The sequence below is a fragment of the Enhydra lutris genome, unplaced genomic scaffold (genome assembly GCF_002288905.1).
Source record: "Enhydra lutris kenyoni isolate GAN:26980312 unplaced genomic scaffold, ASM228890v2 scaffoldscaffold82, whole genome shotgun sequence".
Lineage (NCBI taxonomy): Eukaryota > Metazoa > Chordata > Mammalia > Carnivora > Mustelidae > Enhydra > Enhydra lutris.
Window position 1 is genome coordinate 160,480 of NW_019154166.1, and position 24,080 is coordinate 184,559.

At 49.9% G+C, this 24,080-nt stretch overlaps 1 protein-coding gene across 1 annotated transcript in view; it reads right to left on the bottom strand.

Annotated features, from left to right (window-relative positions):
* The window catches only part of LOC111161208 (ankyrin repeat and FYVE domain containing 1), a 75,444-nt gene that overhangs the window by 46,624 nt on the left and 4,740 nt on the right, over positions 1-24,080 (bottom strand). Inside the window, exons 2-3 of the mRNA XM_022524787.1 lie at positions 12,143-12,335; positions 7,966-8,084 (exon numbers count right to left, since the gene is read on the bottom strand). Coding sequence (XP_022380495.1) covers positions 7,966-8,084; positions 12,143-12,335 — 312 coding nt within the window. The remainder of the gene's footprint in view (positions 1-7,965; positions 8,085-12,142; positions 12,336-24,080) is intronic.

Here is a 24,080-nt window from a genome sequence, read left to right on the forward strand (position 1 = left end):
CACCACGGAACATGGCACGAAGAGAGGGCAGCAAGCAGTCAGTACATCTGCAGGGAGTTCTCTTTGCAAATAAACCAATCCTTAAAGAGATACGTGAGGGGGTGGGGGCGCACCTGCGTGGCACAGTCCATGAGCTGCCAACTCCTGGTTCTGGCTTGCGTTGTCACCTCAGCTCCTGAGACCCAGGCCTGTGCGGAACCGGAACCCAGTGTGGGGTCTGCTGAAGACACTCTCCTTCTCCCTCTGCCCTCCCACCTATGCACGCGTGCACTCTGTCACTAAAAATAAGTAAGTCTTTTAAAAACTCTAAATGGAATACTAAATATCCAAATTATCCAAAAGAAGGCAAGAAAGAGAGAAGCCCAGAAAAAAGAGAAAAAACCTGGGTCAAATAGAAAAAAAAAAAAAAAAGGTACCTTCATTACAGACATAACCACATTAAATGCTGGCGGTGTAAGCCCTCCGCTGAGACAGAAGAGACAGAAGAGACAGCACAGCAAGACCTCCATATATGCTGCCCACAGGGGACACGTCTGAACAGAAAGATACACATCCGGTGACAGCAAACAAAGACAAACAGTAAGTGCAGGAGGCCGCAGGGACGATCTCCTGTCAGAAACAGACTTCAAGACCTATAGCACCAGCAGAAATAAACTTTAGCATTTCAAAATGATAAAAGCCACACTTCATCCGATGTCGTAGTAAGTGTGTATGTGTATAATGACAAGGCCCAAAACCCATGAAGCAAAAATGAACAGAACTGAAGGAAGACACTGACAATCCCCAAACTACAGGAGATATTAACACCCACCTTCAAGGCACTGATAGAACTGGACACAAGAGAAGAAGAAAACACACAGAAGGTCTGAACACCATCACCAAACACCTTGACCTAAAGGACACGTAAGAAGCGCCATCTCCAACAACCGCAGAACACACTTTCTTCTCAAGTGCACTTACGCTCACCAAGACAGACTATCATACACAGAGCGGCAGAACAAGTCTCAATAAATCTAAAACGATCAAAGTCATAAAAAGCATGTTTTTTGATAATAATGGAATTAAATTAGAAATTAGTCCTGGGCGCTGGGTGTCTCAGTCGGTTTCGGCTCAGGTCACGATCTCAGGGTCGTGAGATCCAGAGCCCCATCAGGCTCTGCGCTGGGTGTGGAGCCTGCTTAAGATTCTCTCTCCCTGTCCCACTGTCCCTCCCACCCTCCATCATGTGCATGCCTTGCTCTCTCTCTCTCATTCAAAAAAAGAAAAGAAGAAAAAGAAAAGAAAGCCGTGATGGAGTATCGAGGAAAACCCCAAACATGTGGAAACTGAGCAACATGCTTCCAAATCATTCATGGGTCAAAGAAATCACAAAGAAAATCAGAACATACCCCGACCGAAATGACAACAGGCCAGAGTCTGCAAGATACAGCTAGAGCAGTGCTTAGAGGGAAACATGGGACTTTAAACCCTTGTCTTAAAACAGAAGATCAAAAATAAATAATCCAGGGCGCATGGGTGGCTCAGTCGGTTAAGTTCTGCCTTCAGCTCGGGTCATGATCTCAGGGTCCTGGGATCAAGTCCCGCATCAGGCTCTCTGCTCGGTGTGGAGTCTGCTTCTCCCTCTGCCTGCAGCTCCCCCTGCTTGTGCTCTCTGTCAGGTAAATAAATAAATAAAATCTTACATAAATAAACAAACAAATGGATAATAAAACTGCAAAGTCCAGGAGCGCCTGGGTGGCTCAACTGGTTAAGCGATTGCCTTCAGCTCAGGTCATGATCCTGGAGTCCTGGGATCGAGTCCGCGTCGGGCTCCTGGCTCAGTGGAGAGCCTGCTTCTCCCTCTGACCCTCTCCCCTCTCATGCTGTTTCTCTCTCTCTCTCTCAAACAAATAAATAAAATCTTTAAAACAACAACAACAACTGTGAAGTCCACAACTTAGATGACAATACACAGTGACCACGTGGCATTTAGACCAGGAACGCAAAACTAGTTTAACACTGGAAAAATCTACGTAATTTGCTATATTAACAGCATAAAGGAGAATAAAAACTGAAGAATCATTTTAGTAGACAGAAAAAAAAAGGGACAAAACTCAAAACCACGTCCTAGAACATCTCTAAACACTAGGAATCCTCCAGCTGGTAAAGCACATCTATGAAAAGCCGACAGTCCACAGGGGTGTAGAGTCATGAAAGACCTCACTGCCTCCCTCTGCAACCAGGAGCAAGGCAGAGTCCTTGCTTTCAAACAAGCAACCTGCATCCAGATTCTATACGGAATGCTTACAACCCAAAACTGAGAAGACAACCCAATTTCTCAAAGGGCAAAAGATGTGAACCCGCATGTCCCAAAAGAAGCCACACAAACGACCAAGGACACGAGACAACGCTCACCACAACTGGTCCTCAGCGCCACACCACACCCCACATCCCTTCATATGATGACGTGCCTACGAGGTCAGGAAGGCTCTGGAGCCCCGGAGCTCCTCCGCACGCTGCTCATGGGGTGTGCAGGCTACCTCCATCTCATCCATTTTCGGGAGATCCCAACACTAAACTTAGCCACCCCTAAGTACTCACCCCAGAGACACACAAACACATCCAGTCGAGACACAGACTATTTGTACCGACCAAGCATCCACCCGCAGGTCCCCGAAACCGCAGCTTACAGCACACGCACACGCGGATGCCACTCAGCAGGGACAGGGAACGGGCCCTGAAACCGCGGCAGAGAGACCGCAGACAGACATCGCGATCCATATGCTGCATGAGTGAGGCCGGCAACATGTGGTACTCACTCCGTGAGTCTGTCCTCACACAAATTCAGAAAACGCAAGCTGACCTATAAGGAACGGAAGCCGGTCACTGGGTGCCTGGCATGTGGACGGAAAAGCGATGGGTTACAAAGGTATGGGAGGCAAGTTTTAAGGAGGTGAAAGTGTTTGTCACTCCACGTGGCAGTGGTTTCACAATTAGGTCAAAAGTGACCAAACTGTACACTTTTACTTTGGGCAATTATTTCACTTCCTTTGCATCTCAATGAAGTTGGAAACAAAAGAGACCGAAAGCAAGAGGCCACATGACACTGGGGTTAATGGTGCGGATTCTTCAGCCGAGGGGCCGGGGTTCCCAGCGCAGGCCGCATCCTTCCTACTGTGCGAGCAGGGAGTGCTTTGAGTGACTCCGGTTCCATGGGAAACCTCAGTTTCCTCATCCGTGGAAAGGGAGGCAAGAACAGAACTCGCCTGAAAATGCCCTTCTAGACGCGAGTGCGGGGATGCGGGCAGAGCGCGCAGAGCCTGGTCCCCGAGGCCGTGATCCCCTAGACCACAGCTGCTCCTGGCAGTAAAAGACCATCTTCCACCAAAACACAAAGTTAACACAGCAAATGTGAGAAAAGCACAAGAGCAACAGCAGGAGTGAGTGGGGCTGTCACCACAGATGGGACAGACCTTCTAAGGCTCCCGGGGACTCTCTGGCGAGGGGTGGGGGCCGCCAGCCGCAGCCCACGAGGCTGATGGCCGCAGGATACCGCAGGACGCGGCAGCTGGCTGCTCGGAAGAGGACTGGGGAGGAAGTCACCACGCGTCCACAAACCTGTCTCCAAAGGAACTGCTGCCACTTCTTTATTTCTTTTAGGATTTTATTTATTTGTCAGAGAGAGAGAGAAAGAGAAAGAGCACAAGCAGGGGAGCGACAGGCAGAGGAAGAAGCGGGCTCCCTGCGGAGCAGAGACCCCCCCCACCCCATGCGGGGCTCGATCCCGGGACCCTGGGACCAGGACCTCAGCCACAGGCAGATGCTTCACCGACTGAGCCCGCAGGCGCCCCCCTGTTGTCACTTCCACCACCTCCAGTCACACAGAGCTCAGTCTGCCTGCAAGGAGGACGAGACCGGGGCCCCGTGCGGGCAGGGAGGGTACCGAATGCTGAGGGGCATCCTTCCAGACTCCCACAGCCACAGCCAGAGGACACGGCGTGACGGGACACTGGGGCGGAGCCACCCGGAGCGAGCACTTGACGGGCACCCGATAGATCCCGTCTGGCTGGGTTTGCCTTAAGGGCAGCCCAGCGGCCGCCCGCCAGTGTGCTCTGCTCGCTCCCCAGGCCCAGGGCGGCCTCCGGGGGCGGCTTCGCACGGCTCTCCCAACCGGGCGCCACAGGAGGGAGGACGGGGCCCTCTGGGTTTGGGAAGGGCCTGACAGGACCGGGACTCGCCCCAGGGAAGCCAGACGCCTCACGGCACGCAGTTGATAGAGAAGGCACACGCGGAGCCCCACGTCCAGGCACCACGGCCCGCGCGGAGCCTCTCGGAGGGCGGCCGCTCCCGCAGAAGCACTCCAGAGGGCAGGAAGCCAGTCACTCCGCCCGAGGCAAGCAGTTTCGCTTCCGAAGAAGCTCACCCACAGGCCTGGAGAGACTGAGACTCTCTCTCTTCCCAGGTGGCCACCCAGTATCTCAACAAACGCATCTTTAGGGTTCAAACAATAAAAAAAGAAAAAGCATGTTTGTATGTCCTTCATCTTTGCGCCTCGGAACAATTTCAGACTTACAAGAAGGTGACAGAGTTCCCAGACACGCCTCCCTCACCTTCCTGTGTAATGCCTCACACCGCCACAGGACGAAAAGCAAAACCAGGGTACTGGGACTGACACAGCGGCGTCGCCTAACTGCAGACCTTTCCGAACGCCGCCCATCTCCCCATTAACATCCTCTGGACGGTCCAGAAGCCACACCGCCGCTCACCGTGCCCTCAACCTCGGATCTGACAGATTCTCGCCTGGTCTTCCATGACCCTCACAGACTTGGGTGACACTGGCTAGTGACGCTATGGAATGTTTCTCAGTTTGGGTCGGACACGTTCCCACAGTCAGACCTGCGCGCTGGACCAGACACGACACACCGCACTCTCTGAGCAGCGTGGGGATGAGGGAAGCGCTCGTCTCTCCAAGCACGGTTTAAACACTGCGCCTTTAATGCCCTGCTGCATCTCCACCAACACAGGCTAAAGTACGGACACTGATGAGCACAAAGTTGTGCTTATTCTGAGTTTTAGGGAGTACCCGTTACACCAGAGCTTCAAAAGAAAATGTGGAACTCGGAAAACCAATCTAAGAATGTAAGTTCCGTGCGAACAGGAATTTAAGTCTTGTTTACGGCTGCGTCCCCAGTGCCCGGAAGCACCCGCAGTCTGAGTGGCGGACGGAGGAGCTCTGAGAAACAAACACTCGCATATTCGTAGAAGGATGGTATCAACTCGGCTAGCGTGGGAAAGCTCAACCAGCCGAAACGTCGCCTCTGCGCTGTTCACGCGCTTGTTTACAAGAGCCGATTTCCAAGCTCCCTCCAACCGCTGCCAGCCACACAGGGGGTAGCGCCTGTCGCGTAACACACACACGGCTCCACAGACACACACACGCGGCTGCTACAACCCAATCTGGGCAGCCACACCCGCGCCGCTCTAGGCGACGCAGCAGGACTGTCGGGTCAAACATACAGCAGACGGGAACGGGTCTACCTTCGCCTCACCTCCCTGAACTCCGCCCCATGACAAATTTCACAGATAAACCGTATAAAGTGATGATGCCACAGGCTCCACCGTCGGCTACCTTGGCAAGCGCCCTGTCCACCAAAGCCACAGGACGTCTGCTCCGCTGTGGATCACTTCTGACAGCCGACAGCACAGCCGGGCTCAGACCACGCTCGGGATGTACAACAGCGGGGCTCCAAGGACATTTAAAGGCATAAACATGATATTTCTTTTTTTTTTTTTTTAAGATTTTATTTATTTGACAGAGATCACAAGTAGGCAGAGAGGTAGGCAGAGAGAGAGGGGGAAGCAGGCTTCCTGCTGAGCAGAGAGCCCGATGGGGGCTCATCCCAGGACCCTGAGATCATGACCCGAGCCAAAGGCAGAGGCTTTAACCCACTGAGCTCACCAGGCGCCTCAACATGATACTTTCTTAAACTAAACATTTCCTCATCTCCTGATTCACAGTGATGCAGTCTTGGGGTCAGTCACTGAGTTAAAGCTGCTCTTAAATGTTATGATATTCTGGGGCACCTGGGTGGTTCAGTGGGTTAAGCCTCTGCCTTCGGCTCAGGTCATGATATCAGGGTCCTGGGATCGAGCCCCACATCGGGCTCTCCATTCGGCAGGGAGCCCGCATCCCCCTCTCTCTCTGCCTGCCTCTCTGCCTACTTGTGATCTCTCTCTCTCTGTTAAATAAATAAAATATTTTTTTAAAAAATGTTATGATGTTCTAAAAAAGTAAAAGCAAATTTTTAATGTTTGAATTAGGCCTTTTATACCTTACTGCAAGTGCCTGTGTTCTTAAGTGGTTTTCCTTGTTCTCCATTCTTACTCATTTTGATTGCACTCAATATTTCACAATTACACAAGAAACTCTGATATCACCTTCGCTGCTGAATTACCTACGGCAGAATCCGCCCGACAGTCCGACGATGCGGTCCCAAGAAAGACCCCCGTACAGCTCAGCTCTCTGCTTTCTCAGACGCTCAGAGCCATTCATAGCATGACCGGCCATGTGCAAGAGTACCAATTCCACGGGCCTCAGACCACTGGGACTGTCAACTTGTGATAACGTTTTAACAGACAGCCGAAGATGATGATGCGTTCTGAACTTTTTTCTTGGCAGACTATTTCCCGTGTCTCATCATCTTTTTTAGTCTTTGTAAACTATCTGGTCAGCTACTGAAATTGAGACCCTCTCATGCCCCTTGTGAATGGGCTTTCAAAGGCCCCCCGTTCTGCCGTACGGGGGTTGAAGATAAATGGCCCCCGAGGAAAGCTGTGCTCGGAGACTTCTGTCGCACATCAGCGCGCTGTTTCCCAAGCAGACGCGCTGTTGCACAAGCGTATCCACACGTAGATGATTGTGCTTGCAACTCCGAACTACACGTCACAGGTTAAACCCTAGAAACGATCCTCAAGAGACGGGGTTCACTCACGGAGGAAAAGCATCCGCCATCTGCCCCCTCAAGCCCCTGCGGTGAACACCGACCCGGGCTGCGCAGCACCGCTCGGCCGTCAGCCCACGCGGGGCGTCTGCGCTGGTGACGCGAAGCCGCTGCACCGGCGTTGGCAGAGCCCTGGCCGGATACGACCCATGCAACCCGCTTCTCCACGGGCAGGACACGGCTGTAATCGTTTCAGTGCTCCCAGCACCGCACACGGAAAACAACACCCTCTGAACTGGCAAACCTTTTGCAGAAAGATGTAATTCTGCAGCATTTTCACAGATAATAAATAAAATCTGCAAATAACTCATTACCCCACTGCCTGGGAGTTGCCTTACCATGTGTTATAATTCTCGTGACTATTCATAAAAGAATTAAATTTAAAATTCGGTTTTAAAAAAGCAGGTTAAGTACTAAATGAAAATGCAATTCTGAAGCAAGCTTTTGAAAGTGATTCTTTTAAAGTCTACTTACCACCCTATTTACCCAAATTCTACACAACACAATAGGGCACAAAACAATTAAGTCATACATCAAACAGCTCGATGCCGCTGTTCCAGTTCTGAAGTCTGGTGGTCGCCCTTCACCGCTGGAGGACGACGACTCCGTCCTTGGGAGGAACCCTGCTTCCGCGTTCAGTCCCCACACGGCAGGAGGAGCCCTTGGCAACCAGGACGGAATCTTGAGCAACTGAACACCCAAATGTGTTCTAGGAGTAGAAGCAAATGCTTCCTTCCACACATGCTCCCATATTTATAACACTATAGGAAAAGAGTTTCTGGACATTTATCTTGTACGGACACAAGAATATTGCCGGTATCCACGGATGTGGGACTTACAGTCAGGGATCACACAGACGTGCTGTGTTCGACCCGCTGACTTCACTCATTACTCAACCGGCTCATGGTCACCACCAATTGGTAAGAAAGTTTCCCACTTCCACTGAAGCACTAACACGTCCCCCACAGGCAGGTCAGAGGCTCACCTGATAGGTCCAGCTCCTCGGTGGAAGACAAAGTAGCCAGACTCCAGCTGTCGCTGCGGGCCGCCAGCACAAACTTGTGGGCACAGATGTGCCTGTCCCCAACCTTTATCTTCAGATCACTGGGGAAGAAAAATACCCACAGACATAAAGAGAAACGTCACCATGATTAAGTACAGCGAGGACTCAGAAATGACAGAAACACGCACGGACTGATCCCCATATACCTGGAGAAGAAGAAACCCTGCGCCAGCACTGAATTCTAATGGGCCGTGCATGTGACACACATCGCCCCACACGCCTGTACTGCCAGCTTCCAGCTGTGGTGCACATGGGACATTCTGCTTTTCCCTATGGGACTCTGAAGGTGGCAAACCTACTGGTTAGACAGGATGATTAATATTCACATAAAATGTAGAAGAGGTTTCGTGCAGACTAAACGAAGGTGAATCATCAGGGAGAGAAGGAAAACGTGGAGACCGTGACACAGGCTCTGGGACCACAGAGCTGCACACTGGACCCACTGACGGTCAAGCAAGGGGACGCAGAACACTACAAACTGGCTGTGACCAAGCAGTCCGGAACGTGAAACCAACATCTACACTCCTGTTCTTGACAGAAACATTCCGACCTATTACGGGACGCGTTCTGCTCAACCATTTAGAAAGAAATGGGGTGGGAGAAATATTTTTTTCAAACACATTTCCGTATTTATGACAAACCATTATTGTAAAAAGAGCTTTTCAAATATTTATATTTGACTCTGAAATGTCAAATGCTGAGGGAGGAAAGCGTCTGGGCATTTAACAAAAACCTCCGGATGACCCACTGGGCCGACACAGCCATGTGCCACATGGCTTTGCTGGCAGCACTAATCCGGAGTCATTAATTATCACCATCCTGTGTACGTACAAGTTCTTCTATTTTCATACGCCCCTTCAAAACGTGTTGGCTTGGAAACCTTCACAAACTAAAGACAAAAGTCACTACAATAAAAGAAAAAAAATCTATGCCATGAATTAACGCATCCACTTAAGAGGAGCCCCAAGCAGGATACGGTTCCTGCGTTAGTGAGGACACAGATGCGGTGTATCCACAAACGCACCATCTAGGCTGCAGGCCTGTGAGCGCTTCTGGCTCCTCTGAAGACCGAGCAGCCGCTAATCATGTTAGATCAGAAGAGCAAAGGATACTCTGTATTTCCAATTACTACAAACTACTCAAAACTGCAGAACGTTATTAATCAATCAGTAAAAAGGAAAAAATATTTTACTTAAAATACAACAAATCATATCCTTTGTTAAATTTCTAAAACTCAGTGAAAACAGGAAGCTGCTCATAAAACACAAATGATTTTTAAACTCTGAATTTATGTATCAAGTATTAAATTGTAGTAACTCACATGAAGACTTGTTTCCTGTTTCAACCACTGACTTCTAATCACAAAATCATAAAAAGGAATGTTTCTACATATTTATGAATGTCAGGCCAAACGGGAAATGGAAATACAGACAAGGACCTCATTAATAATTTCTAATTAATAACAATTTCTACAAATACAATTCAAAAATGGAAGGCTGGATACGTTTCTGAGAACTCTACGCAAAAACAATTAGGAGGGTAGTAATGTTTTTAAATTTTCATTCTAGGGGCGCCTGGGTGGCTCAGTGGGTTAAAGCCTCTGCCTTCGGCTCAGGTCATGGTCTCAGGGTCCTGGGATCGAGCCCCACATCAGGCTCTCTGCTCAGCGGGGACCTGCTCCCTCCTCTCTCTGCCTGCCTCTCTGCCTACTTGTGATCTCTGTCAAATAAATAAATAAAATCTTTAATAAGTAAATTAATTAATTAATTAATTAATTAATTTTCATTCGAGGGGCACCTGAGTGGCTCAGTTGGTGAAGCGTCTACCCTGGGCTCAGGTCATGATCTCAGGGTCTCGGCATCGAGCCCCACATCGGGCCCTCTGCTCAGTGGGGAGCCTGCTTCCCCCTCTCCTTCTGCCCCTCCTTCTGCTTGTGCTCTCTCTCTCTCAAATAAATAATAAAAATCTTTAAAATTTTCATTCCAGTCAAAGAGCTTTTCCCTGTAAAATATGCATACTAGGATTTGTTACTAGAGAGAAAGCATAAATAAGAGCATCCTGCTAGATTCTCAAACACCAAGAGAACCCCGTAAGCTTGATCGCTAGAAGAATGACGTATTACCATCGCTTTGAACTATTTTAAGAGACAAAAGCCTTCTCCTGAACTTAAGTAAAATTAACGTGACCAATTTCTTCCACATTTCTCAATTTAAAAACACTTTTACACCCACTCTTCAATTACTCTAGTTACTGAGATGTACATACAAATACTATTTAAATCCTTCAACAGAACGCATATTATGGACAAAGCTTCGTGGTGGGCTTCTCCTTGTTTTGGAAAAGGACCACCTGCTTTAGAAAGTGATCTTCCAACATCAGGTCCTCCGTGTCCGAAGCTCACGTCCTCCCGGAACGCCCTGTGCCCACTGATCTCCAGGCTGCACTGGGTGAGGGACAGGCTTCGGACGCGCAGGGGAGGCCCACTGCAGCCATAGCACCCGCGCTGCACGCCCAGCTCCCTGCCACGGCCTCCCGAGTGGCTGCGGTAGAATGGACGCGTGTGACGGAGAAGTGACAGAGAACGTGAACGAATGACGGGAGCTCTCAGGACACGAGCCTAGAAGCAGAGAAGAAGTGTTCACAACAGAAACAGGTCAGGCTCCCTGCACCAGGGGAACCAGCTTCCACCGGTCCACGGAAAAAAGAGGGGAAGATAAGAGGCGATGACCTACACTTCACAATTTAAAAGGCTGCCCTTTACTCAGAGTATGTACTTCCTCTGTTTGGGGTATTAAGTTTTTCTTTCTTTTATAAATAATTAAGTTGAAAGACAGCAGTTCTAGATTTTGATCTATTTTTCTTTTTTTTAAATGAGAGAGCACGCATGTGTGTGCAAGAGAGTGAGAGCGCTTGAGCAGGGGGTAGGGGCAGAGGGAGAACAGACTCCTGCCGAGCAGGGAGCCTGACGCGGGGCTCAGTTCCAGAACCCTGGGATCACGACCCGAGCAGAAGGCAGACGCTTCATCAACTGAGCCACCCATGCGCCCCTAGATTTTGATCTATTTTCAATGTCATCATTTATTTTGGGATTGTATTAAGGCTTAGCTAGCCTAACTGCCCGTCTCCTCCTCAGCCAAACTCCCTTGCATGCACGTCCATACCCGTGTCTCTTCTCCATACCCACTGCCACCGTCCCAACTCAGCCCTTCTTCCTCTCTGGTCTGGATGACGCACAATAGCCTGGTCACTGCAGGGCTCCCTTCTCTGCACGGTGCTGCCTACACAATGCCAGCAGGTTCCCCTTCCTGAAACACCACTTTGACAGTAACAGTCCAATAGCTCGAAACACTATCCCATACTGCCTAGAGGATCAAGTCCAAATGTCCCCCCTTGGCCGCCCAATTCAAATCCCCCTACCTTTCCCACCTCTCCCAGCGCCCCCTCCAGGGACACGTACCCCAAGACAGTCCCTCCCGTGCCTGCGTGCTCTGCAGGCTCCCACACCTCAGCCTGCTCTCAGCCTCCCCACTCTTAACATGGCTGTCTTCATCTCCCGAACCCTGCCCGGCCTCGAACATTCACCTCGAAACTCAGTAACAACAGCTACTACGTGCCAGACATTGATCGAAGTACTTCAAACACGGACTTATTAATTTAGTCCTCATAGGAACACAGCGGTAACCCACGGAATCCCCACCTCATGGGTGAGGAGCTGAAGTGCGTCTTACAGCTTCAGACCACGCAGCCAGCAGGTGCCCGCTGAGCCGCTAACACAGGCTGTGTGGCTCCAGACGCCGTCCTCGACCATGCTAGCCTGCCTGCTTGCACCAAGATCCCTTCCTGGGTCATCCCAAGAGGAAGGGACCCTTCCTTCTGAATCCCCGGACATGTGAGCCACTTCCTGTCTACCCCGTCGATGCGATCACCGTGACTCCCTACGCTCTGTGCTAAAAATAAGCAGGAAATAAAAGAAACAAAATCTCGCCCCGAAAGAGCCTACACTCCAGGGACTACAGGGCTGCCGGCATCCTGCTTAGAGAGGAAGAGCCCGGGGAGAGAGAGAGAGAGCGGTTGCGGGGCGGCCGGTGGCGCGGCTCACCTGTACTGCTCCTGCTCGTAGAGGCCAGCCACGATCGCCAGCAGGCGGCTGATGAAGGACTCACTGCTGCTCTCCTTGTCCGCTTGTGCAGCCAGAAGCGCGCATCTCTTCTCCGTCTCCGCCAGCGTCTTCTGCAGCTTCACGTACTCCTGTCGGAGAAGCATCAAGTGCTTCTCCAGCTTGGCCACCTCCTCTGCGAGAGAGACAAAGCCGCAGCTTTACTATGGCAGGTGTGGCACGGACAGCAACCCACAGACAGGACCACCACGAAAGGACGGTTTCTTGGTGACACTCTTTTCTTAGTGATATTCCCGGCAATACCCGTAATGGCTCTGTTAACGGCTGCCACAGCGTCACTGGGCCAGAAAGACCCTCGTGGTCCAGGAGTTTCTCTAAAGATCGATACTCAAGAAATGACAAGGGACAGACACACGGAAGATGTTCCAGGCTCCTGCCCTGCAAATCCTTCATCATCAAGCCACGAGTCTCAAGGAAAGATTACCAAAATCACCCGGGACTGTTTTCCCAAACCACTGGGAGTGAAAACTGATTGCTCCATGTCCTGCGCAATCTCTCTCAGGCAGCTTCAGAAACACCCCGTGAGGTCGGCACAATCACTAGCCGCACAGCCCGGGTGAGGATGCCGGGCAAAGAGAAACTAAGACTTAGCGGGCAGGCCTGCAGCTGGCGGGCGGGGGCACTGGGAAGTGCCCCCGCACGCTCACACCTGTGGTCTGTCACCCACCATCCCACGCCACCTGACGTCCCCCCTTCAGGAAAGAAGCAGCCAATGATGGTTCCAATGAAAGCGCATCTCGTCCACAGGCATGCTGGGCCGGATTAAAAAGGCTGGTTCTGAAATTCAACAAACATTTGCCGAGCGTCTACTAGGTCCCAGACACTGCACAATGGTAAGCAAGTTCAGATGTCTCTCTCCTCGGAGCTTCCAGTTTGCTGGGGAAAGCAAACTTTTAGGGTTACAGTAACAATGCTAACCATCAAACACAGAACTACAGCTCTAGGCGCACGAGAAGGAAGGAGCAGACGTGTGAGAATCCACAGTAAGTGTAACTTAGGATGCCGGGGAAGACGTCCCTGGGGAAGGTCACGGTCACGAAACCTCCCTTCTCCGATCCCTGTGCTCCAGAGCCTTGCTGGGGCTCACGGCACGGCGCTCACCAGTGCTCACACAGATCACGGCCAGAGACCCGGATCTCTGACCACGTGCTGCTCCTGCCCCTGGGCCTTGGCCCCTTTCCCCCTTCCCACCCCTTCAGACACGGCAAATCCTGACACTGCCCTCAGCCCACGTCCCACGCAACCTGCTTCATTCTCCGTATCTTGAGAAAACCGAGCTGCTGTCAACAATTCTGGCCGCACCAGCCACCCGGTGCTTCCTCAGGGCAAGGACCTCCCTCCTACGCAAGCGCGCAACCCCTCCATCTAGCCTCCGAACCCAACACCCTGCTCGGGCCCTTTGCTTTGGCATCAGCCTCCCTTCTCAGCAACTTCTATCTCTTCCAACTGGGTCCTTCTCCTCAGCACATACACCTGCTCAAGACCCTAGTAAAGCAAAACCTCCTTCCACAGCTCACCTGACCCTCTGTGCCCTTGCACATCTAGCTACCGTACACCCCTTCCTCGCCCCACTCTCCCGTCACTCCCTCCTGTGTCCCCACCATCCCCTTGAAACGCCTCTCCACAATGACCTAACTGCTAGCCCAACAGACACTGGACGGTTCTCCTCCTGGACCTACTACACTGCATGTGAAGATTTTTTTTTCCAGCAGTCATGATGCCACCCTCTTTCCAATTCTGGTTCTCCGTCTTTCCTACGCTTCCCTGTGTGCCTCCCACCGCGGACCACGGATGCTCCCCAGAGTTCTATCCTGGACTCATCACAGCTATCTGTCCTCCCAAGGCAGCTCCACTGGTCAGACTCTGCGGCTGGGCCACAACCTCAGTGCCGACGACCAGGGACGCATCTCTGTGGTCCAGATTTCTGTGCTTAGCTTCATCTCACCACACCACTCTCTTGTGGACCATGGGCACCTCAAGCTCCCTGTGCCCAGGACAAAACTCTTGAGCAAATGTGCTCTGCCTCAGTATGGTCCCTAAACTAATAAATGATGCCACCGTCTAGCCCAGTTATGTGTAGAGAAAATGTGGGAGTCATCTTAAATGTCTCTCTCTCACTCACGGGATCCCAACTCTATGAAAGTCAGGGCTTTTTCCCACATAAAAATCTCTGGGAATCCTTCTGTCTTCTGTATCCGCACACCCACAACGACTCAGTTCAGGCCCTCACTCATCGTATGTCCTGTCCATCGTGAAAGAATTCACATCCACATCTCAGAGCCCAGCACAGGGTCAGATACACAAAGGATCACTAAATAGTCGATCAATTCAGCTGAACAAGGACAATCCGATTTTATAAGAGAGGATTCCTGGCCTCTCCCCATCTTCATCCCTCCCCCACCACCTGCTAATTCTTTATAAACATGGAAACAATCAAAAACTGGTTCAAAATACAAGAAAGGTTGAATAAACTAAGTGTGATACTTGGTTGTAAAGTTATTGTGCAACAAACGCTTTCTAAGAAATACGTAATAGTCTGTATGTGTTCAAAGATAAATAATATATTAACAGAAAAAAGCAGGCAGTGAAACTAAATATATTTTGTAATTCGAATTTTATTATAAATATTCACGTATGTGGTAAGTACAAAGACAAATGCCACTATCAGCAGATCTCACGAGGGGGTGTTACTGCACATCTCCACACATCTCAGGGATTCTGTAACAAACGTGCTCTGCTTTCATAAGCAGAAAACAGTATTTTAAGAGAAATCTGTACAAACACAAATACAGATAACAGACTGTTTCTTCACACATCTACTAGGACACATTCTCCCTCTCTTCCAGAGGACCCATGTTACACAAGTACCCAGACAGAAAGATGGCGTGGGTCTCAGGTAAGTCAGCGTTCCTGGAGAAACAAAGCAGGAGGCACCTGCAAGACAAAACAGTGCTTGGAGCTGCCGAACGGACCCCTGACCGCGCGAGCGACACACCACAGGACAAGTCCGAAGAGACGACTTTCTTCCCAAAGTACGGCCATCATTTGGCCTACATGTATTTCAACAAAACACCGCTCTCAAAGCCACCAGCTAAATAAAGAACAATACTGATGATGATCCTTCTACGATATTTAAAAATATCAGCACACAGCATCTACAGGTACACGGAAGCCCTTAGGAAGGGCGCAGTCACGTTCCTACTCTCGCGGGACAGACCGACAGGGTCACTGGGTTTGCAGCGCCCTTCACAGCGGCTCTGACGGGCACGCCAAGGATTTTCATTACTGACCTCAAAGGGAGAAGTCTGTAGCACAAAGCACTGCGTTAATACATTTTGTATAAGGTAGGAGATTTATACTTTTTTTCCTGTACAGAAAGAAACAGGAAGAAAAACTAGGACTGAACTTCCAGAAGTGGTAACAGGAAGTGTGAAAGGACATATGCTCAAGAATCGTATCAAAGTCTGTTCAAACCTGTGACCACTGGAGCCAAATCAATGTACGGCGTCAGCAGTTGTGACAGCAGCCACCAGGGGAGGAACAGCAGGAGGGCAGGACTGGGGAGGCACGTGAGGGCCTCCGGGGTGCCACTAACACGTTTGTTGTCTAACTGAGTAGTCAGTGCACATTCCATTTGGGGAGTACACTGAGTTCTACACGCGCTATGATTTGCTCTTTTCCGCATGTATCTTATGCTCCAATTAAAGAGCTGAAAACTTGGGCCTCTGGGTGACTCAGTCGTTAAGCGTCTGCCTTGGGCTCAGGTCATGATCCCGGGGTCCTGGGATTGAGCCTTGCATGGGGCTCTCTGCTCAGCGGGAAGCCTGCTTCTCCCTCTCCCCTTCCCTGCTTGTGTTCTCTCTCTCTCTCTCTCTAATAAATAAATAAAATTAAAAAAAAAATTTGGAAACAACTGATATACACGAAAACAGCTGATACATTGTGTTTTGGAGCCAAACTGACAGGAGTCCAAATCGTTCCGGTAACTAGCCGTGGGTCTGGAGGCAAGTTCATCTCTCTGAGCTTCAGTTCACATATAAACTGGGGTCGAGGGGCTGCTTCCCGGTGATCCTGCAGGACTGAGTGACAACGGTACCGTGGCTCACGTGTGCCTTCACGATCGCCAGCATTTCCTCTGCGTGCCCGCATTCCACAGCAATATGATTACCGGATACACAGTTGTAACTGTTACAAAGTTTACACAATTTTTTTTGAGTCCTGACAATCAGAATGGGATTCAAATGCTTTATTGACCTCTAAACCAAAACTGATCGATAAAAGTCCTGGCAAATCAAAGGGACGTTATGAGAAGTGAAGAGTGATCAAAGTCCAAGAAGACGAGCAAATACTGAGAAACGCACAACGAGCCGCTTCGAGCACCACATCACCTTGGACCGCAAGTCCGCGCTGACAGTGCCCACGGCAAACCGCAAAGCCTCTTGCACTCGGAAGCGCCAGCATTACTCACTTGGGGAGGTGCGAGGGAGGCTGTGCTTTGAGGAAACCTCTCCGAGGGGGAACCCCTAACGCGCTCAGTAAGAAGTCAGAGTCTGGAAACGGCAGCACGCGCACTGTCACACAGAGGTCACCGGAGAGAGAAGAGCGTGGTGTGGCGAGAGAGACTTGAGTGGTGGGACCATTTATTTTCTGCTGTAAGCCTTGCAATATTTGACTCTGAATTCTATGTGCACTTATAAGCAAACATATGGCTTTATACATGTTTTCAAGATTGGGAAAAACAGAATTAATTTTCTAATACCCAAATATGAGGGTTTCTAGAGATCACAAAACTTCTGACTGAAAGGAACCTAAAGACCATCTTTTTGAGTTCAACTCGCAGATGATGCCCCAGAAGAAGAGAAAGTGGCGGAATCCATGGCCACCGGCCACCAGCCCCTCCTCTCAGGATCTGCTGGAGAACCGCCACTCGGGCTGTCGGAACCGGACGGGGCGCGACCCACACAGCAGACCTGGGGCGGGCTGGGGAAGGCGGACATCTCGCACGGCCGCAGGAATGACGGCCTGGGAGGAAAAGCTCAGCCCCAGCACAGCTCCCCAAGTCACGCGCAGGGCGGCTGCCCCGGGCACACGACTGAGCAGACGGAAGACCTGCTGAGCGGCGGCCTTCTGTTCACGCACTGGTCCGTCAGAAGATGTCCACCCGGACATGATCTAGGCCTGCTCAGTAAAAACGAAGTGCCGGTGTCGTGCCGGTGCCAAGGCAAAGAAGGCCACCTCGGCACGTGGGGTTTTTGCTTACGAAGCTACAGGTAGAGACAGCGCTGTGAGGGGACCCAAACAGATCAGGAAGCCAGCAGCCCGGGGGGCTCAGCCGCAGGGCGTGAGCCCAGTCCTGGGACTGAGCCCCGCATCAGGCTCCTTGCTCGGCGGGGAGCCTGCTTCTCCCTCTGCCTGATGCACACAGTCTCTCTCTCCCCACCCTTCAACAAACGAGCAAATAAAATCTTAAGAAAAAAAAAAAAAAATAGATCATGAAGCCACCTGGCTTAAGGCAGAGCAAGGGAAGATGTCCCAGGAAAGTGGTGTTTTACCTCAAACAACTTAGATAAAGCCTGTAAGTTATCTCAGCACGCTGGGTCCAGAAAATACAAGGAAAAGGCTTCAGTCTTTTACTTCCTTGGTCAGACTCTCCCTTTAAACTAGTTATCAGTCAACAGGTTTGTAGAACAGAACTGATACTCAACTCTGAGAAACAGAAATAGTTAGCAGGCAAGGCCTACGCTCACTGGCAAATACGCCGGCCCCTCACCCGCCTCTGCCTAAGCCAAATGAGAAGGACGGCCGGCGGCCACCTGCCCTTGCTAGTGCCAGCCGGCGGCTCCGGGTCCAGCCCACCTGCCTGAGAGGGGGCAGCCTGCCACCATGGACCCCTGGTTCTCCTTCCACGGAGCAAACTGAAGCTTCCACACTCGAGCCAACCTAGGCCTTCTGCTCCACCAGAGCTGCTACCAGACAGCGGTGCATGTCCGTTTCACTGAAACGATCACTCTGCAAATGTTCAGAAGCACCTACTACGCACCGTTACAGGAGATCAGGACCTGCCTCTTGGAGAGTTTTGAAGAAGAGAGTCTAGCTTCATCTCTTGCAAACAGTGTGGCACCGATGCAGCACCCACAGGGAGCTCACGGCAGGAGGGAACAAGAATCTCGGTACTGAGTCATGAGCACATTTGCCTTCCCGAGTAAAAAGTCGCTGATTCCTCTACCTAACCCTTAAAATGAGATCACAAAAGTTCGGCGTCGATCATTTTCTCAAGGAATCCCTGTAAATTTCTTTGGAATCCCAATTCCGAAATCTACTGCAACAGCCCTAATCTCTCTCCAGAATTGCTGACACGGAATTCTAGGGGCTGGACACCGCCACAGGATACGCAGATTATCATCGGGGAAGACGGAAGGTAGAGGAAGGGCTTCAGGGCGATTTAGGGCTCTTATTCGCAAAACCACAGACACACAGCATCTCTGCAGGGAAACTCAGGTCACAGGTGCACCTGTCAGTGACGCTGCCATCGTCACACCGTCTCTTCTGCCACGGAGCAGATAGCACTCAGCCAAGACACTCTTGAGTGGGCACACTGTCTGCCTGCCACAGTGCAAATGTGTCCTTGAAATGTCCCCAAGCAGTTAAGAGTTCGCATTAGAAAAAGCACGAGGCCACCATTCGGAGCAATAATGAAGACAGAGCCCAGCGCAGCCCGGGGGTGAAGGCGGTGCACCTGCAGGCTGTCAAGAGAGGCCAACTGGGATCCGACTCTGGCCCCACTCTTCCCACCTGGGACACCCACACCAAGTACTTCTTTCTCATCTGTAAATGTGCTAACACGTACAGTGACCTCAGAAGGGCGCCCGCTCTGTGGTGTGCGCTCAGTAAGTGTCTGCTATGATTCCAACCCTTTGGAAGGTAACAATCTCATCCTCGAGAGCATGACTCTGGAGCCTCGCTGACCGGGGCTGCCCACTTCCTAGCCGCATCACCTCGGGCAGTACTGCTCTCTGTGCTGCAGTTTTCTCGGTGGAAATGGGAACTAGAGTGACATCCCAGGGTTTTGCCAAGGAGGAATTAAGTCACATTAAATCATTTAGCACAGAGCCCGGTTTAAAAGGTTACTATCTACTTTTTCATCAAGTGGCTGGTGTCAGCTGAAGTTCCCTCCTTCTCTTCCTCCGACTTTGCTTTAGAAAAAGCAAGTTTCTATAACATATAAAACCTACCTTTCGTCAACAGGGCCATGCTAAGCATCAGTGAAGACCTCGGGCAGTCGGCGTGAGGCACCATGTGCTCCTCACCATGCAGTCTGAGGGCACACGTCTCGATAAGCCTCCTGATAGCTCATCAGTCGTAGCGAAAAAATGCTGCACAAAAGCCTGCTTTCACGGTGACTAGCCTAAAATAATGACTTACATATATTTAATCAGCCATGGGACAGCCAAAAAAGGAACCAGCAATGGTCTGTGTAAGACTCTTCCTTCTGGGGCGCCTGGGGGGCTCAGCGGGTTAAAGCCTCTGCTTTCGGCTCGGGTCACGATCCCAGGGTCCTGGGATCGAGCCCCACATCGGGCTCTCTGCTCAGCGGGGAGCCTGCTTCCCCCGTCTCTCTGCCTGCCTCTCTGCCTACTTGTGATCTCTGTCTGTCAAATAAACTTAAAAAAAATAAAATATTAAAAAAAAAAAAAAAGAATCCGTTAAGAGGAAAAGACGGGTAAACTGGACATTATGAATTTCGGAAGTTGTTCTTTAAACACTAAGAAAAAGAACAGGCAAGCCACGGCCAAGGAGGAAACGTGTAGAAAGTGTTATTTCCAGCAAAGGTTTCTACTCAGACCACGTTAAGAACTCTTAGAGCTCGCTACAATAATACAACGCAATAAAAAGGGGCCACAAGTGGGAACACTTCACCAAAGAACATAAGCGCATGGCAAATAAAGTACACAAATACAGAGATGCGCGTCGTCAGTCGTTACAGAAATTCAAGTTAAAGCCACCCTGGTCTGCCCTGGCATTCCCGCTGGACGGCAAAAATGAAAGTGCTGGCGCAGATGCGGCGAGCGAGGATGCGGAGCAGCACAGCCACTCTGGAAAGGAGGCCGACCATGGCTCCAAAATTAATCACACACCTGCCTTGTGACCCAGCGGGTCCCCTCCCAGCTACTGACCCAGAGGAATGGAAACACGTGCACACAAACAGGAAACAACTCAAGTCTCCAGCCGGTGAAGGCACACAAATGCCAGTGCAGAAATCCAGTGGAAAGCTACTCCTCTGTGAAAGGGATCCGACTACTGACACCAGCAACACGCTGCCTGGAAAGCAACATGCTGAGTGCGGGAAGCCAGACACAAATGACCACATACCACAGGATCCCGCACCAAACTGCGGAAGAGGCAAACCACAGTGACAGAAAGCAGATCGGTGGCTGCCAGAGGTCCAGGAATGGAACAGACTGCAAAGGAGTTCAAGGGAACCTCTGAAGACTGCAGAGATGTTCTAGGTCATGACTGCCGTGGCGCTTACAATACTCTAAGTATTTGTCAACTGTCAGGTTGAAAACGGTGAATCTCACTGTTTGCCAATCATGCCTCAATAAAACTTGCAGCACACTCCCTCTGGGACGCACCTCGACATCTTCCTCTTTCTCAACACCATCGCACCAGCATTTTCCCATCTGACTCACTCCCGTGCAGCCAGCATCCACGTCCTACTTCCCTCGTCACTGTATTCCACACACGTCATCACTCATCCTTCTGAAACACGGCTTAACCAAGCCAAACGCCTTCAGCCAGTTCTCTACTGTCTAGAAAAGTACAAGTTTCCTACCGAGGTGTTCTGGCTCCTCTAAGAAGTCTCTTGAGGGCAGGAAATGTCTTATTTATCTTGGTACTCCACTGGCTGTGCTCTGAACTGCACGGCACGGTCTCTGAGCATTCCGAAACTGCACACAAACAGCATTTTAGAAATCTGATGACTCGGGCGATCAAATCCCATGACACTGCCTGCTGTGGTACACTGACAAACGCCCCCATCAACATCCATGTCTTCATCCCTGGAACCTGCGCAAATCACCTTTATATGCCAAGGGAAGGGGGGGCTCTGCAGGTGTGATTACAGAGCCGAGGTGGGCAGGCCCCCGAGCAATGACACGCGTCCTTATGAGGAGGGGCAGAGGGAGCTTCGACATGAAGAGGAAAGGCCACACGAAGACACAGCCTTGAAGACTGACAAGTGGAGGAATGCCAACCACCCTGGAAGCTAGGCTCTTCCCAGGGGAAGTGACACTCTCCTTTCAGCCCAGTGACACTGGTTTTACACTTCCACCCTCCAGAACCATGAGGAATACATCTCTGTTGTTTGAAGCCTTCCAGTTCAGGGATATGTGTTCCAGCAGCCCTAGAAAACTAATACACTTTCCTTTACAAGCAAAAGATTCCACATAGTAAAATGTTTTAAAGTCCTAGCAGCTTCTTGCTGATTAGTGTCAACAACAAAGTTTTACACAGTGAATAAAATTTACGCTTTCTTGTAACACTTGGCAATAAAAAAGAGGAATTAGTATTTTTTGATGTCTCCTATACCAGTTAACTCATTATCTCATATTCTAACCAATATATTCCAAACAGCACAGCACTTAACAAAACAGAATTCACTTTGATGCAATGGACAGTCAAAAACTACACAGTTAGCGGGAGACCAACCGAAGATTCAAGACCTCAAGCCGAAGTCCATGCTCGTCCCACAGTGCCATGCTGCCTAACTGAGGCTCCAGTATCAGGACAGCAAATGTTTACTGTTAATTCACTAACCAGGAATTAAATGCAATTTCTACACCCTCTGCTTACTCAGATTCTAACCAAAACTGAACTCATCAAGTTTTTTTAGATGAACAAAATCTTGACATTTCATTTCTTCCCACTTCTCTAGTTTTTGTACTCTAGCCCCAATCTTAACAGTGAATTAGTGTTCTTTATAGAATGCGTTACTCACTAAATGACTTTATCTTTTACTCTGCTTTAACCATGTCCATGAGATAAAAGAAAAAAATCACTGTAAAAGCTGTGACAACACCCTATTTGGAGATGTGCAAGACTAAATATTGTCTCAGGAATATGTTAGGGTCTTCCACATAACAGTATTTCATTCAAATATCAACTTCTCAGAAACTACTATCCTCCTTGCTGGCATCAGCAGTGACAAAGAGCTCCTCCCTGGTGATGATTCACCTCCGCTATGACTTTTCTAACCCTGTCCCAGTACAGATGGGAATTTTCCTCCACAGTGGTTCAAGTCCGTTCTTTAATCAAGAGTGCTAAATGTAGGATGACCGTTGTTTTTTATATTTTTTATATATTTTATTTATCCAACACAGAGAGAGAACATGCGGGTGAGCAAGAGCAGGGGAGGGGCAGAGAGAGGGGGGAAAGCCAACTCCCCACTGAGCAGAGAGCCTGATGCGGGGCTCGATCCCAGGACCCCAAGATCATGACCTGAGCCGAAGACAGAAGCTCAACCGACTGAGCCACCCACGCGCCCCTAAGACGACCGTTTAATAAAGAGTTTGAAATAAGTGGGTATATTCACTATTGAGAATTCAGGTGCACAACACATCCCCCTACAAAGGAAAAGCGAAAGAGGAGGTTGATACCATCTGGAACACGCAAAGGGTCAGTCAGGACCACCGGAGCCCGCCAGGCTGCACTCTCCTGCTCCTCTCTCTCACTCTTCAGATATTATTAAAAATATGAGGGTGCTAAGAGATAGCTCATATTCTGACTTCTTGCCCTTTTAAAAACCTAGCGAATGTAACTGTCATAACCCGAATGTTTTGACAAAGCACAAAAGCCATTGTTTCACCCAAGTTTGCTTTAAAAAACCCTATTACACTAGTTACAAATAAAACTCACTATCCAGGATTCCTTCCTTAGGCAGGAAACATTAGCTTATTTTTTTTTTAAGATTTTATTTATTTATTTGACAGACAGAGATCACAAGTAGGCAGAGAGGCAGGCAGAGAGAGAGGGGGAAGCAGGCTCCCTCCTGAGCAGGGAGCCTGATGCAGGACTCGATCCCAGGACCCTGAGATCATGACCTGAGCTGAAGGCAGAGGCTTAACTGACTGAGCCACCCAGGCGCCCCAACATTACCTTATTTTATGCATATCTGCATCTGTGTACACATATACAACTACACATTTACATACACACACATATATAACAGACTAGTTTAAAAAGTAAAACCATGTTTTATCCAATAATGACTCAGTTTGAAAAAAAATGTTTTGTGGGATACGTTGTTCTTCCCTGAAGCTGACTGATGCACAAACCTGGGTTTTTAAAAGCTCCCCGGGCGACCGCACCGTGCTGGGAGCTAGCAGTCTGAATTAGGACAGCCAGCAGACAGGAAGAACACACGGGAGGGCCAGCTTCACAGGACCCACAGGTGTGGCAGCTGAGTGCAGGTCACTGACGTGAGAACGTGCTTATTAGTGGTGCCATCGATCACCAACACGAGAGAAAATCTGTGATCATAAAGCACAATACACATCCTTTTCTGAGAAACTGTGCCCTTCTGTCTGCTCCAAGGTCCCATCAAGGTTGAGACTGTCTTGGTCACTCTGTCACCCCTGGCATAGCAGCTTCCACTTAACAGAAATGAAAGACACTTTCCTGAACGGAGCCCAACTCTGTGAAGTCTTGTCTGTAAGTCAGTGGCATGACAAACCTCCTTCCAAACCTCACTCTGTGTAGCCCTGATCATAGGGCTGGTTTCATAAGAGATCATCAATAAATATTAGTTAACTAGCTAATTTTTAGCCACAGGCCAGTCTGACTGGAAATGCTTCTAACTGCG